The sequence below is a fragment of the Salmo trutta genome, chromosome 2 (genome assembly GCF_901001165.1).
Source record: "Salmo trutta chromosome 2, fSalTru1.1, whole genome shotgun sequence".
Lineage (NCBI taxonomy): Eukaryota > Metazoa > Chordata > Actinopteri > Salmoniformes > Salmonidae > Salmo > Salmo trutta.
Window position 1 is genome coordinate 49373699 of NC_042958.1, and position 17500 is coordinate 49391198.

At 43.2% G+C, this 17500-nt stretch overlaps 1 protein-coding gene across 1 annotated transcript in view; it reads right to left on the bottom strand.

Moving 5' to 3' along the window:
* The window catches only part of LOC115163176 (voltage-dependent T-type calcium channel subunit alpha-1G-like), a 214295-nt gene that overhangs the window by 107097 nt on the left and 89698 nt on the right, over positions 1–17500 (bottom strand). The window contains exons 7-8 of the mRNA XM_029714847.1: positions 16879–17500; positions 16243–16631 (exon numbers count right to left, since the gene is read on the bottom strand). The exon at positions 16879–17500 is cut by the window's right edge and continues 309 nt beyond it. Of these exons, the coding sequence (XP_029570707.1) occupies positions 16243–16631; positions 16879–17500 (1011 nt within the window). The remainder of the gene's footprint in view (positions 1–16242; positions 16632–16878) is intronic.

Genomic DNA, 17500 nt, shown 5'->3' on the forward strand with positions numbered 1-17500 from the left:
CTTTTACTTCCTGACTGATGTCTTGAGATGTTGCTTCAATATATCCACAATTCTCCTCCCTCATGATGCCATCTTTTTTGTGAAGTGCACCAGACCCTCCTGCAGCAAAGCACCCTCACAACATGATGCTGCCACCCACGTGCTTCACTGTTGGGATGGAGTTCTTCAGCTTGCAAGCCTCCCCCTTTTTCCTCAAAACATAACTTTGGTCATTATGGCCAAACAGTTCTATTTTTGTTTCATCAGACCAGAGGACATTTCTCCAAAAAGTACGATCTTTGTCCCTATGTGCAGTTGCAAACCGTAGTCTGATTTTTTTATGGCGGTTTTGTAGCAGTGGCTTCTTCCTTGCTGAGTGGCCTTTTAGGTTATGTTGATATAGGACTCGTTTTACTGTGGATATAGATAACTTTGTACCTGTTTCCTCCAGCATCTTCACGAGGTCCTTTGCTGTTATTCTGGGATTGATTTGCACTTTTTGCACCAAAGTACATTTATTTCTAGGAGACAGAACTCGTCTCCTTCCTGAGCGGTATGATGGCTGCGTGGTCCCATGGTGTTTATACTTGCGTACTATTGTTTGTACAGGTGAACGTGGTGCCTTCAGGCGTTTGGAAATTGCTCCCAAGGATGAACCAGACTTGTGGAGGTCTACAATTTTTTTTCTGAGGTCTTGGCTGATTTCTTTTGATTTTCCCATGATGTCACGCAAAGAGGCACTGTGTTAGAAGGTAGGACTTGAAATACATCAACAGGTACACCTCCAATTGACTCAAATTATATCAGTTAGCCTATCAGAAGCTTCTAAAGCCATCATTTTCTGGAATTTTAAAAGCTGTTTAAAGGCACAGTCAACCTAGTGTATGTAAACTTCTGACCCACTGGAATTGTGATACAGTGATATTGTAAACAATTGTTGGAAAAATTACTTGTGTCATGCACAAAGTAGATGTCCTAACCGACTTGCCAAAACTATAGTTTGTTAAAAAGATATTTGTGGAGTGGTTGAAAAACGAGATTTAATGACTCCAACCTAACTGTATGTAAACTTCCGACTTCAACTGTAAAGGTAAAACTATTAATAATTTCAAATTCCTTATATTAAGAAAACCAGATGACACTCAGTCATAATTTACAAACAAAGCATTTGTGGTTTGTGAGTCCACCAGATCAGATGACAAGCAATTTTCTCTTGATAAGTGTGTAAATTTGAAAATGTTCCTGTCCTGCTAAGCATTTAAAATGTAACAAGTACTTTTGGGTGTCAGGGAAAATGTATCGCCTAAAAAGTCCATCATCTTCTTTAGGAATGTAGTGAAGGAAAAGTTTTCCAAAATATACATACTAAAGTAACATACAGATACCCCAAAAAACTACTTTGTATTTTTATTTTAATGTAGGATAATATAACACATTAGATCTGGTAAAAGATAATACAAACAAAAAAACATGTGTTTTCATATTTTATTTTTTCATTATCTTTGAAATGCAAGAGAAAGCCCATACATTCAGATAGGAATGTAGATGTTGTCCACAAGATGACAGCAGTGTGTGTGCAAAGTTTCAGACTGATCCAGTGAAGAATTTTCCCAAATGTGCCGAATTGGTCAATTTGTACATTTTCAAGTCCATAACTATAGATAACATACAAAAATGATATGGTAATACAATATTACATTTTACACACTCTTAGGAATATCATACATGATGGATCATTAGCTTATACACTAACTTTCACACATCTAGATGGCCGGGCGGGGTGGGTGTGGAGCCAGAGACAGCAGTGGGGTCAAACTGTAGAACGCAGTTCCTACATTTTAATATATATTTATTTTTCAAACAAAACTACACTACATTGTGTCTCTGGAACGCTCAGGATGACAAATCAAGAGCAAGATTACTGAATGTAAGTACATGATTTACCTTCAGAGGTGAATGTATCAAACAAGTTGCAGTGATAAAAGTGTTTTGTTATTGTGCACTATCCTTAAACGATAGCATGGTATTTATTTTCTGTAATAGTTAGTGTAAATTGGACACTGCAGTTAGGTTACTAATAATTTTAGCTTTCTGCCCATATTAGACATGTCTATGTCCCGGAAAGTTGGCTGTTGTATACAACATTTTCTAGTCACATTATCGCATATTGAGCAACAAGTGTCCCGGTATCGGGACACCAATCCCGTAGAGGTTAATCACATTTACACAAAGTGTTTCCTTTCAAATATTTTCAAGAAAATGCATATCCTTGCTTCAGGTCTTGAGCTACAGGCAGTTAGATTTAGAAATGTCATTTTAGGCAAAAATAGAAAAATAGGGTTTAACAAGTTGAATCAGGTGTGCTAGCTCTGGGATGGCTGGGGGTCCCTGAGGAGAGAGTTGAGAACTATTGACTTAGTCAACAGTTTTCAATTGACTCAAGGCCATACATGAGTCTTCCACAAGACACCATCACTGGCTATAGTCATATAAAACATGTAATAGCATAACACTGACACTCTCACTCACGGCTGCACAAAAAGAGCTGTAAATAAACCCCACCCCAAAATATTCGAATGACCTGCCGCCCCTACATTTTACCTATCACTAAAAGAGGAAAGGTCGATTGACTCTCAACTGGTGTTACATTCTGTGAGCTGAGATAATATTTATCCTAGTTGACTAGAGGAATGTAGACCTGGCAAACAAGATGGCAGCCACACCACCACCCCCCCTACCTTCCTGGAGCCTGAAACCTCAATTTCCTTATTAACAATGGAGAGATGTAAACTGTAAAATAACAGGGTGAGAGAAAGAAAGATGAAAAGCGAGAGAGAAAGAGAGTGAAAGAAGGTCGTGGGAAAAAATCCCACCATAAGCAAACCGCTGCTGAGAGGAAAGAGGGGACAGGGTGGAGAGAATAATGACAGTAAAAAAGAGTCAAATAGAGGAAGGAAGAGAGATGGATGGATGCCAAGGGATTGGTGGGAGTGGTTGAAAGGCTAATCCCTTCACTCACTGGTTTCCTTTAAAGAACGAGGGAGCGACTCCCTCATGTAAAGAAGAAAACTACCCTCTGATTAAATAGAGCAGCCTGTCATATAGTTGGCACCAGGACAAGTATTCACACACACACACACACACACACACACACACACACACACACACACACACACACACACACACACCATAAAAGGTAACGCTCTTACAGTAACTGTGGAGAGAGGGCAGATACAAAGATACATCTTCCATCCATCCAATCCCTCCTCCCCTCCCCCCCTCCCCTCCTCCCCTCTCCCCCCCTCGTCCATCCTCCTGTCCTAACCTTTACTGTGTAAGGAGTTTCAGGAACATCAAGCTGGGTGTTTCAGGTTGTGATAAGAAGCAGGGATCAGAGGTCTGGAGCATGTCAGCTGGCAGCTGTTGTATCTTCAACAGCGAGTGCAAAGGCAACAGGCGTAAGGCAATAGGCGTACACGTAAACCACGTGTGTGTGTGTGTGTGTGTGTGTGTGTGTGTGTGTGTGTGTGTAACTTGACTATTTCCACCCTTTTTTTTTGGTTACAGATTTTGTGTCTGATCTACACACAATACCCCATAATGTTCAAATGGAATTATGGTTTTAGAAATGTTTAGAAAAAAGTATTCAAACTTTACGAGAAAAATCGCATAAAAATTGATTTTAAACAGCGTTTGACATGCTTCGAAGTACGGTAATGGAATATTTTGAATTTTTTTGTCACGAAACGCGTCGGGCGCGTCACCCTTCTTTACCCTTCGGATAGTGTCTTGAACGCACAAACAAAACGCCGCTATTTGGATATAACTATGGATTATTTTGAACCAAACCAACATTTGTTATTGAAGTAGAAGTCCTGGGAGTGCATTCTGACGAAGAACAGCAAAGGTAATCCAATTTTTCTTATAGTAAATCTTAGTTTGGTGTGTGACACACTTGGTGGGTGTCAAAATAGCTAGCCTGTGATGCCGGGCTATCTACTCAGAATATTGCAAAATGTGCTTTCACCGAAAAGCTATTTTAAAATCAGACATAGCGATTGCATAAAGGAGTTCTGTATCTATAATTCTTAAAATAATTGTTATGTTTTTTGTGAACGTTTATCGTGAGTAATTTAGTAAATTCACCGGAAGTGTTCGGTGGGAATGCAAGTCACATGCTAGTCACATGCTAATGTAAAAAGCTGGTTTTTGATATAAATATGAACTTGATTGAACAAAACATTCATGTATTGTGTAACATAATGTCCTAGGAGTGTCATCTGATGAAGATCAAAGGTTAGTGCTGCATTTAGCTGTGGTTTTGGTTTTTGTGACATTATATGCTAGCTTGAAAAATGGGTGTCTGATTATTTCTGGCTGGGTACTCTGCTGACATAATCTAATGTTTTGCTTTCGTTGTAAAGCCTTTTTGAAATCGGACAGTGTGGTTAGATTAACGAGAGTCTTGTCTTTAAAATGGTGTAAAATAGTCATATGTTTGAGAAATTGAAGTAATAGCATTTCTAAGGTATTTGAAAATCGCGCCACGGGATTCCACTGGCTGTTGAGTAGGTGGGACTCAAGCGTCCCACCTAGCCCATAGAGGTTAAAGAAAACCCGATGCAGATCCGGGTATTCTTCTGGTAACTCTACTTGAGGGGTGTGGTCCGGACTTTCCACCTTAGTGGTGTTGACAGACACCACGAGACACCTCCCCTGACACTCCTGCGACCAACCCAGCAGTCTCCCCTCGGACAGGGAAATAACAAGGTTATGCCAACTCAACCATGGGAGACCTAACACAACGGGGTGCTCGGTGGTGTCTGTAATCAAAAATGTGATCTGTTCTAAATGAGTGTCATGGGTCAGCAGAGAAACGGGAACAGTGATGTGATTTACGAGCCCTGGCCCTATTGGACGAATATCCAGGGCTCGAACCAGAATGGGTGACTGTAGGGGAACCAAAGGAATGCGTAACGCAGTGGCCAGTGCGCTATCTAAAAGATTCCGGCAGCTCCGGAATCAATCAGCGCTAACCGGAGTGAGGGGCTAGGTTATTCAGGGAATTTAATGGGAAAACACACTGGTTGAGTTGACAGAAATGAAGGGGAGATCTTGCATCCTATCTGGTTTGGAACAGGAGAATTCATGTCCCTGATTTGAGTCCTAATGTAGACAGCTAGCTATACCCTCTGCTAGCTGTCAGCTTGGCTAAACAGTACACATAACAGAACATCACGTCCCAGATTTGAGTCCTAGCCAGTGTCTAGGAACACGTAGTTAGGAGCGGAGGACAGGAGAAAACACACATTTTTCTTAATTTTTTTAATTTGTTTTGCTATTCAAACGATTATGACAGACAGACAGACAGACAGACAGACAGACAGACAGACAGACAGACAGACAGACAGACAGACAGACAGACAGACGGGGATCTTGCATATTGGTAGTTGATAGCAGGGCCATTTGAATCAGACGCACCCATCCTGTTAGTCACCCGACTTATCAAAGATTAATAAGACCATTAGATCTAATTACTGCCAACAAAAATATTGCTTGGCCTGTGTGTCCCTCGTCCTGTATGTCTGGGAGTAAAACATGGGGCTCTCAGCTTCCCTCCCCTCCATATCCATCTAAAATAGATCAGTGATGTATCTTGTAAAATCCCCTTTAAATACAGGCTCTTGATACTCCTGTTAGACACTGAACACACCACACCACAACCCAAGGAGTGTGTATTCATCCCTTCAGAGTCCCCCTTAATTAAAGTGTCAGTTCCCTAAAAAAATGTAGGTTTGTGAGGCATTGTCATATTGAAAAGTGAAATAGAGTCCATAGTCAATAGCATCTGTGAAAGGAGAAACCTTTAGCAAACTAGCTCTCTGTGTTGGTGGGGGGAGAGTTCTACAGCTGTATAAAGCCCACTTCCCCCTAGTGTTAAAGACAGTAGTGTAAAGTACTTAAGTAAAAATACTTTAAAGTACTACTTCAAATCAAATGTATTTGTCACATACACATGGTTAGCAGGTGTTAATGCAAGTGTAGCGAAATGCTTGTGCTTCTAGTTCCGACCATGTAGTAATATCTAACAAGTAATATAACCTAACAATTTCACAACAACTACCTTATAAACACAAGTGTAAAGGAATGAATATGTACATAAAAATATAAATGAGTGATGACCGAACAACATAGGCAAGATGCAGTAGATGGTATAGAGTACAGTATATACATATGAGATGAGTAATGCAGGGTATGAAAACATTATATGAAGTGGCATTGTTTAAAGTGGCTAGTGATACATTACATCAAGATGGCAAGATGCAGTAGATGGTATAGCGTACAGTATATACATATGAGATGAGTAATGTAGGGTAAGTAAACATTATATAATATAAAGTGGCTAGTGATAAATTGATTACATACATTTTTCCATTATTAAAGTGGGTGGAGTTGAGTCAGTATGTTGGCAGCAGCCACTCAATGTTAGTGATGGCTGTTTAACAGTATGATGGCCTTGAGATAGAAGCTGTTTTTCAGTCTCTCGGTTCCCGCTTTGATGCACCTGTACTGACCTCGCCTTCTGGATGATAGCGGGGTGAACAGGCAGTGGCTCGGGTGGTTGTTGTCCTTGATGATCTTTTTGGCCTCCCTGTGACATCGGGTGGTGTAGGTGTCCTGGAGGGCAGGTAGTTTGCACCCGGTGATGCGTTGTGCAGACCTCACTACCCTCTGGAGAGCCTTCCGGTTATGGACGGAGCAGCTGCCGTACCAGGCGGTGATACGGCCCGACAGGATGCTCTCGATTGTGCATCTGTAAAAGTTTGTGAGTGTTTTTGGTGACAAGCCAAATTTCTTCAGCCTCCTGAGGTTGAAGAGGCGCTGCTGCACCTTCTTCACCATGCTGTCTGTGTGGGTGGACCATTTCAGTTTGTCCGTGATGTGTACGCCGAGGAGCTTAAAACTATCCACCCTCTCCGCTACTGTCCCATCAAAGTAGATAGGGGGCTGCTCCCTCTGCTTTTTCCTGAAGTCCACGATCATCTCCTTTGTTTTGTTGACATTGAGTGTGAGGTTATTTTCCTGACACCACACTCCGAGGGCCCTCACCTCCTCCCTGTAGGCCGTCTCGTCATTGTTGGTAATCAAGCCTACCACTGTAGTGTCGTCTGCAAACTTGATGATTGAGTTGGAGGCGTGCATGGCCACGCAGTCATGGGCGAACAGGGAGTACAGTAGAGGGCTGAGGACACACCCTTGTGGGGAGCCAGTGTTGAGGATCAGCGGGGTGGAAATGTTGTTACATACCCTCACCACCTGGGGGCGGCCCGTCAGGAAGTCCAGGACCCAGTTGCACAGGGCAGGGTCGAGACCCAGGGTCTCAAGCTTAACGACGAGTTTGGAGGGTACTATGGTGTTAAATGCTGAGCTGTAATCGATGAACAGCATTCTTACATAGGTATTCCTCTTGTCCAGATGGGTTAGGGCAGTGTGCAGTGTGATGGTGATTGCGTCGTCTGTGGACCTATTGTGGTGGTAAGCAAATTGGAGTGGGTCTAGGGTGTCAGGTAGGGTGGAGGTGATATGGTCCTTGGCTAGTCTCTCAAATCACTTCATGATGACGGAAGTGAGTTCTACAGGACTGTAGTCATTTAGCTCAGTTACCTTAGCTTTCTTGGGAACAGGAACAATGGTGGCCCTCTTGAAGCATGTGGGGACAGCAGACTGGGATAAGGATTGATTGAATATGTCTGTAAGCACACCAGCCAGCTGGTCTACGCATGCTCTGAGGACACGGCCGGGGATGCCGTCTGGGCCTGCAGCCTTGTGAGGGTTAACACATTTAAATGTTTATTCACGTTGGCTACAGTGAAGGAGAGCCCGCAGGTTTTGGTAGCGGGCCGTATCAGTGGCACTGTATTGTCCTCAAAGCGAGCAAAAAAGTTGTTTAGCCTTTCTGGGAGCAAGTCATCGTGATCCACGACGGGGCTGTTTTTTCTTTTGTAGTCCGTGATTGACTGTAGACCCTGCCACATACCTCTCGTGTCTGAGTCATTGAATTGCGACTCCATTTTTGTCTCTGTACTGACGCTTAGCTTGTTTGATTGCCTTGCGGAGGGAATAGCTACACAGTTTGTATTCGGTCATGTTTCCGGTCACCTTGCCCTGATTAAAAGCAGTGGTTTGCGCATTTAGTTTTGCGCGAATGCTGCCATCAATCCACGGTTTCTGGTTGGGGAATGTTTTAATAGACGCTGTGGGTACAACATCACCGATGCACTTGTTAACCTGTTGGGGATAGGGGGCAGTATTTGCACGGCCGGATAAAAAACGTACCCAATTTAATCTGGTTACTACTCCTGCCCAGTAACTAGAATATGCATATAATTGTTTGATTTGGATAGAAAACACCCCATTCAAACAGTTTCTAAAACTGTTTGAATGGTGTCTGTGAGTATAACACAACTCATTTGGCAGGCCAAAACCTGAGAAGATTCCAAACAGGAAGCACTCTCTCTGACTATTTCTTGGCTTTCTTGATCATCTCTATCCAAAACAGGGGATCTCTGGCATAACATGACATTTTCTAACGCTCCCATAGGCTCTCAGAAGGCGCCAGAATGTTGAATGATGACTTTGCAGGCCATGGCTGAAAAACAGTAGTGCATTTGGATAGTGGTCGATCTGAGAACAATGAGACTGGGGGAGCGTGCACGAGACGACTCCATGTTTTTATTTTTTCATCTTTGAATGAAAACAGGGTTTCCCGGTCGGAATATTATCGCTCTCTTACGAGAAAAATCGCATAAAAATTGATTTTAAACAGCGTTTGACATGCTTCGGGCGCGTCACCCTTCTTTACCCTTCGGATAGTGTCTTGAACGCACGAACAAAACGCCGCTACTTGGATATAACTATGGATTATTTGGAACCAAACCAACAGTTGTTATTGAAGTAGAAGTCCTGGGAGTGCATTCTGACGAAGAACAGCAAAGGTAATCCAATTTTTCTTATAGTAAATCTGAGTTTGGTGAGTACCACACTTGGTGGGTGTCAAAATAGCTAGCCTGTGATGGCCGGGCTATCTACTCAGAATATTGCAAAATGTGCTTTCACCGAAAAGCTATTTTAAAATCGGACATAGCGATTGCATAAAGGAGTTCTGTATCTATAATTCTTAAAATAATTGTTATGTTTTTTGTGAACGGTTATCGTGAGTAATTTAGTAAATTCACCGGAAGTGTTCGGTGGGAATGCTAGTCACATGCTAATGTAAAAATCTGGTTTTTGATATAAATATGAACTTGATTGAACAAAACATGCATGTATTGTATAACATAATGTCCTAGGAGTGTCATCTGATGAAGATCATCAAAGGTTAGTGCTGCATTTAGCTGTGGTTTTGGTTTTTGTGACATTATATGCTAGCTTGAAAAATGGGTGTCTGATTATTTCTGGCTGGGTACTCTGCTGACATAATCTAATGTTTTGCTTTCGTTGTAAAGCCTTTTTGAAATCGGACAGTGTGGTTAGATTAACGAGAGTCTTGTCTTTAAAATGGTGTAAAATAGTCATATGTTTGAGAAATTGAAGTAATAGCATTTCTCAGGTATTTGAATATCGCGCCACGGGATTCCACTGGCTGTTGACTAGCCCATAGAGGTTAATGAACTCGCACACCGAATCAGCATATTTGTCAATGTTGTTGTTCGCCGCAATGCGGAACATATCCCAGTCCACGTGATCGAAGCAATCTTGAAGCGTGGAATCCGATAGGTCGGACCAGCGTTGAACAGATCTGAGGGCGGGAGCTTCCTGTTTTAGTTTCTGTCTATAGGCTGGGAGCAACAAAATGGAGTCGTGGTCAGCTTTTCCGAAGGGAGGGCGGGGGAGGGCCTTATATGCGTCGCGGAAGTTAGAATAACAGTGGTCTAGGGTTTTGCTACCCCTGGTAGCACAATCGATATGCTGAGAGAATTTGAGGAGCCTTGTTTTCAGATTAGCCTTGTTAAAATCCCCGGCTACAATAAATGCAGTCTCAGGATATGTGGTTTCAAGTTTACATAGAGTCCAATGAAGTTCTTTTAGGGCCGTCGATGTGTCTGCTTGGGGGGGATATACACGACTGTGATTATGATCGAAGAGAATTCTCTTGGTAGATAATGCGGTTAGCATTTGATAGTGAGGAATTCTAAGTCAGGTGAACAAAAGGACTTGAGTTCCTGTATGTTGTTATGATCACACCACGTCTCGTTAACTTGTTGGGGCTAGGGGGCAGTATTTGTACAGCCGGATAAAAACGTACCCGATTTAAACTGGTTACTACTCTTGCCCAAAAACGAGAACATGCATATAATTATTTTGTTTTTGTTTTTTCCTTCAATAAAAGAAGATGAAAAATATACCCGCTGCAGTTTGGTCCACTCCATATGACGAACGTTACATTATGGGGGTTGAATGCTGTAACAACACTGAATAAAACAATTAATAAAAGTCCCATGATGGTAGTGACCGCTCATTGGTGCTTATCACTTATTAACTGTTGGGGCTAGGGGGCAGTATTTGCACGGCCGGATAAAAAACGTACCCGATTTAATCTGGTTACTACTCCTGCCCAGAAACGAGAATATGCATATAATTAGTAGATGTGGATAGAAAACACTCTAAAGTTTCTAAAACTGTTTGAATGGTGTCTGTGAGTATAACAGAACTCATATGGCAGGCCAAAACCTGCAAAGATTCCATACAGGAAGTGCCCTGTCTGACAATTTATTGTCCTTCTGTAGCCTCTCTATCGAAAATACAGCATCTGTGCTGTAACGTGACATTTTCTAAGGCTTCCATTGGCTCTCAGAAGGTGCCAGAAAGTGTAATGAGATGTCTGCAGTCTCTGGGCGAAGAACAGCAGCAGAGTTTCTTACTGGCCTGCCTGGGGACAGTGACACTGGAGATGCGCGTTCATGTGAATTCTCCATTTTGTTCTTTCAGTCTTTGAATGAATACAACGTCGCCCAGTTGGAATTTTATCGCTATTTTACGAGACAAATCGCATAAAAATTGATTTTAAACAGCGTTTGACATGCTTCGAAGTACGGTAATGGAATATTTTGAAATTTTGACATGAAATGCGCTCGCGCGTCACCCTTCGGATTGTGACCTGAACGCACGAACAAAAGGGAGCTATTTCAATATAACTATGGATTATTTCAAACCAAAACAACATTTGTTGTTGAAGTAGAAGTCCTGGGAGTGTATTTTGACGAAGAACAGCAAAGGTAATCCAATTTTTCTTATAGTAAATCTGAGTTTGGTGAGGGCCAAACTTGGTGGGTGTCAAATTAGCTAGCCGTGATGGGCGGGCTATCTACTCAGAATATTGCAAAATGTGCTTTCGCCGAAAAGCTATTTTAAAATCTGACACCGCGATTGCATAAAGGAGTTCTGTATCTATTATTCTTAAAATAATTGTTATGTATTTTGTGAACGTTTTATGCTGAGTAATTAAGTAAATTCACCGGAAGTTTGCGGTGTGTATGCTAGTTGCTAGTTCTGAACATCACATGCTAATGTAAAAAGCTGTTTTTTGATATAAATATGAACTTGATTGAACAAAACATGCATGTATTGTATAACATAATGTCCTAGGAGTGTCATCTGATGAAGATCATCAAAGGTTATATAATTATATGCATATTCTAGTTTTTGGGCAGTAGTAATAACCAGATTAAATCAGGTACGTTTTTTTATCCGGCCGTGCAAATACTGCCCCTTATCCCCAACAGGTTAACGAGAGTCTTATCTTTCAAATGGTGTAAAATAGTCCTATGTTTGAGAACTTTGAATTATGACATTTTGTCGTTTTAAATTTGGCGCTCTGATGTGTCACTGGCTGTTGAATAGTGCGGGACGATTTCGTCCCACCTACCCTAGAGAGGTTAATCATAAGGCATACACCCCCGCCCTTCTTTTTACCAGAGAGATGCTTGTTTCTGTCGGCGCGATGCGTGAAGAAACCAGGTGGCTGTACCAACTCAGATAGCGTGTCTCGAGTGAGCCATGTTTCCGTGAAACAAAGAACGTTACAGTCTCGGATGTCTCTCTGGAATGCTACCCTTGCTCGGATTTTGTCTACCTTGTTGTCAAGAGACTGGACATTGGCGAGTAGTATGCTCGGGAGCGATGCGCGATGTGCCCGTCTACGGAGCCTGACCAGAAGACCGCTCCGTCTGCCCCTTCTTCTATGGCGTCTTTGTTTTGGGTCGCCGGCTGGGATCCGATCCATTGTCCTGGGTGGTAGGCCAAACAGAGGATCCGCTTCGGGAAAGTCGTATTTCTGGTCGTAATGTTGGTGAGTTGACGTTGCTCTTATATCCAATAGTTCCTCCCGACTGTCCGTAATAAAACCTAAGATTACCTGGGGTAACAATGTAAGAAATAACACATAAAAAAACAAAATATTGCATAGTTTCCTAGGAACACGAAGCGAGGCGGCCATCTCTGTCGGCGCAGGAAATTAATATTAGTCGTTTTTTGGGGTATCTGTACTTTACTATTTATATGTTTGACTACTATTACTTTCACTTCACTATATTCCATAAGAAAATATTGTACTTTTTACTCCATACATTTTCCTCGACACCCAAAAGTACTTGTTACATTTTGAATGCTTAGCAGGACAGGAAAATAGTCAAATTTAGGCAGTTATCAACAGAACATCCCTGGTCACCCCTACTGCCTCTGATCTGGCTGACTCACTAAACACAAATGCTTTTCTTGTAAATTATGTCTGAGTGTTGGAGTGTGCCCCTGGCTTTCTGTAAAAAAAACTAGATCATTGTGCCATCTGGTTTGCTTCATATAAGTAATTTGAAATGATATACACTTTTAGTTTTGATAGTTAATTATATTTTAAAACAAATACTTTTAGACTTTTACTCAAGTAGTATTTTACTGGGTGACTTTTACTTTTACTTGAGTCATTTTCTAATAAGGTACCTTTACTTTTACTCAAGTATGACAGTTGGGTACTTTTTCCACCACTGGTCAAAGGGAATTGGGGTACGAGCCGTCTTTCTAACAGAGACACAACAATAGCCACACAACCTGCTGAGAAAAGAGAGAGAAATGGAGAGAGACAGAGGTAGAGAGAGAGAGAGAGAGAGGGAGATGGAGAGAGTAAGGAGTGAGATATCTGGTAGTTTCTTTGCAGAGAATACATGGAGGTCGACTTCATCGACTGGAATGTCTGGCACAAATAAGCTCTCCTTTTATTTTACAAGGTTCCCACTCTCTTCCTCCTTTCTCTATCCCCTTGACAATTTGAACAGAGTATGCACTGTACATGCGGTAGAGTTTCAGAGTCAGCATCTCCTTGAGGACAGTGTTAGAGAAAGGGTTTAGTGGGGATATTGGATGTATTATCTGGTTGGAGGATTGGAGTAGCGTAGCTCAATGTTTTGTCTCACCAAACTTTTCACACGTACGGATATATTCACACTCAAATAATAACTTTCCAAGCCTCATCTAGAGAGAAGGAATTCATGTCAGAAGAACCCAGACAAAGAGAGGGAACGAGGGAGAGGGAACGAGGGAGAGGGAACGAGGGAGGGGGAACGAGGGAGAGGGAACGAGGGAGCAAACACAAGAGGATAACGAGGGAGAAGAGAAGAGGGAGGGATAGGGGAGGAAAACTATAAAACTTTACCCTAATACCAGGAGAGAAAGTGTGTGTGTGTGTGCATGCGTGCGTGTAATTGGCGTCTGTTAGTATTTGTTGAGCGACTGGGTAGTAACCCTGTGAATCTGGATGCCTGCTCTGCACACACACACAAACTCACGCCATGTGGGTCGGCTGGGGGATAAAAAGACAGAAGAATCAGAGGAAAACTACACAGGGAAGTTGGAACGTTGGAATACTCAATCAGAATGGGAAGGTGGACTCTCTTCTCCCCTAACCCCTCCCTTACACACACATGCACACAAACTCTCTCTCATACACACACACAAACGCTCTCTCACTCACACACAAAAACTCTCTCTCTCTAACATACAAACTCTCTCTCAACACACCATTGAAATCTCTTCAATCTCTCCACTAGCTGCTTCACCACTACATCTGTATGACATATAGTGCGTTAGTGCAGGATATCTGGTGGCGTGCTCCCTTCAGGCTACGGTTTGAGAGAGAGAGAGAGAGAGAGAGAGAGAGAGAGAGAGAGAGAGAGAGAGAGAGAGAGAGAGAGAGAGAGAAATTCACAAAATGGGACAAACACCAAATTGAGACTATGCATGTAGAATTCTGCATCAGTGTACAACATAAAACACCAAATAATGCATGCATAGCAGAATTAGGCCAATATCCGCTAATGATCAAATCCAGAAAAGAGACGTTAAATTCTACAATCAATCAAATGTATTTATAACCACCTAAGAGGGAGTGATTCCCAAACCTTCCTTAACAAAGCCATCACCTACAGAGAGATGAAATAACAAAGCCATCACCTACAGAGAGATGAACCTGGAGAAGAGTCCCCTAAGCAAGCTGGTCCTGGGGCTCTGTTCACAAACACAAACAGACCACACAGAGCCCCAGGACAGCAACACAATTAGACCCAACCAAATCATGAGAAAACAAAAAGATAATTACTTGACACATTGGAAAGAATTAACAAAAAAACACAGCAAACTAGAATGCTATTTGGCCCTAAACAGAGAGTACACAGTGGCAGAATACCTGACCACTGTGACTGACCCAAACTTAAGGATCTTGATAAACTCACATATCTATTGGGTGAAACCCCACAGCAGCAAGATGTGTGACCTGTTGCCACTAGAAAAGGGCAACCAGCGAAGAACAAGCACCATTGTAAATACAGCCCATATGTATGTTTATTTATTTTCCTTTTGTACTTTTGTAGTTAACTACTTGCACATAATATGAAACGTCTTTATTCTTTTGGAACTTTTGTGAATGTAATGTTTACTGTTTTTTTTGTTGTTGTTAATTTCACTTTTGTTTATGATCTATTTCACTTCCTTTGGCAATGTAAACGTATGTTTCCCATGCCAATAAAGCACTGGAATTCAGACGTTTGGGGGCCTTCTTCACCCTTAACACACAGACACACACGCTCTCCTGCACTTCACATGGCCACAAATATGCTCCTGTAAACAAGACAGTCCAGAGTTGAAACGCTCTGAGGATTGAGAAGAAAGGGAATTTCTCTTCCGACTTCAGGGAATGAAGTTGAGTAAAGGCCAGGAGAGGTTCACTGCACACGGCTACACACAGTCTAAACCACTGACCTTACAGGGAATAGTCCTCAGACTACAGGAGAGGTTCACTGCACACGGCTACACACAGTCTAAACCACTGGCCTTACAGGGAATAGTCCTCAGACTACAGGAGAGGTTCACTGCACACGGCTACACACAGTCTAAACCACTGACCTTACAGGGAATAGTCCTCAGACTACAGGAGAGGTTCACTGCACACGGCTACACACAGTCTAAACCACTGACCTTACAGGGAATAGTCCTCAGACTACAGGATAGGTTCACTGCACACGGCTACACACAGTCTAAACCACTGACCTTACAGGGAATAGTCCTCAGACTACAGGAGAGGTTCACTGCACACGGCTACACACAGTCTAAACCACTGACCTTACAGGGAATAGTCCTCAGACTACAGGAGAGTTTCACTGCACACGGCTACACACAGTCTAAACCACTGACCTTACAGGGAATAGTCCTCAGACTACAGGAGAGGTTCACTGCACACGGCTACACACAGTCTAAACCACTGACCTTACAGGGAATAGTCCTCAGACTACAGGAGAGGTTCACTGCACACGGCTACACACAGTCTAAACCACTGGCCTTACAGGGAATAGTCCTCAGACTACAGGAGAGGTTCACTGCACACGGCTACACACAGTCTAAACCACTGACCTTACAGGGAATAGTCCTCAGACTACAGGAGAGGTTCACTGCACACGGCTACACACAGTCTAAACCACTGACCTTACAGGGAATAGTCCTCAGACTACAGGAGAGGTTCACTGCACACGGCTACACACAGTCTAAACCACTGACCTTACAGGGAATAGTCCTCAGACTACAGATTGGCTTCTCCAATCCCAACCTACCCCAGTCCTACACACACACACACACACACACACACACACACACACACACACACACACACACACACACAATCCTCCACAAGATATATTGTACAAACAACAAAATCACACTCACCTGTTCGTGGTACTCAATCCCCATACTCAGTGTATTAATCAGAATGGCGATCATGATTCCTCTTCCAAAATACTTGCTGTCCACTATCTTCCTAAAGGTATCACACACCAGCCTCCAGGCTCGGACCACTCTCCCCACCGTGGTACCCAGCTTTCGCTGCCTCTTCCTGGGCTGACGGCTGTCCCGACGGTCCCTGTGGTCCCTGTGGTGGAGGTCCTGGGTGAACTCGTAGACGCCCTCGCTGTCTGATTCCCCGGGGGTCTCGTTTCCGTCTGTGCCTTCTGACTCCCCTGACAGAGCCTTGACACAGTAGGGGCACGACTCAGGGTCAAAGGTGAACGAGGGGTCCAGGGTTCCGATGGCACTCAGGTCATGTCGTGAGAGCTGGGCTAGAGGGATGAAGGGATGGACGGTGATGATGAAAGGAAGGAGGGATGGAGAAGAAAAACTGTCATACTTCCAGATATATCACATCAGCACATTTGTTGATATTGCATGTCAGAAAAGCAATGTTCCCTTTTTGTCCCTATATCATTACAGTCACAGCATGACTTAAAACAAGACAAAAACACCAGTCGAACCACACCTCTAACTCCTGTCTTTCTCACATTGGTTTGAGTGTGTTTAATGGCTTACCTGTGGGTGTGTGTGTGTCTAACACACTCGATGGTCCTCTCTCCAGGGGTAGAGAGGGTATATTGAGGTTTATATTACTAATGGTACTAGCTGTAACACTGCCACTTCTAAACTCCATTAGTGTGCTGGGCTGTAGGGTGGGGTAGTTTTTAGGTCTGGGACCAGCGAAGGGCACTGAGTTCCTCTTCATAGGCCTGGACATGGGCGTAGGGGCCAGGGAGAAGGGGCTAGTGGTAGGGGCGAGGAGTGTGGGGGTGCTGGGCTCCAGGTGGCAGTCTGTGTGTAATGTACTCCGCACTGATGACGAGTTGCCACTGCCGGTTCCCAGAGCGGGATTGGCCGGTGACACCGGGTTTGCCAAGTTCAGGTCAGAGGTCAGCAACGGAAGAGGACCCAGCATGAGACGCCCAGTGCCCCCGTTGTTGCTATGGGAACCCATCTCCACTTCCCCCCCTCCTCCCCCGACCCCCGCCACCCCTCTCCCCACTAGTCTCCCTCTCACACTCCCGTTCACTAAGTGATAGTGATAATGATGATGGTGATGTTGGTGAACCAAGTAATGAACGGACATAGACCCTTTTGTGGAGACCACAGAACCCTGTCGCGAAGTCTTCCTCCTCTT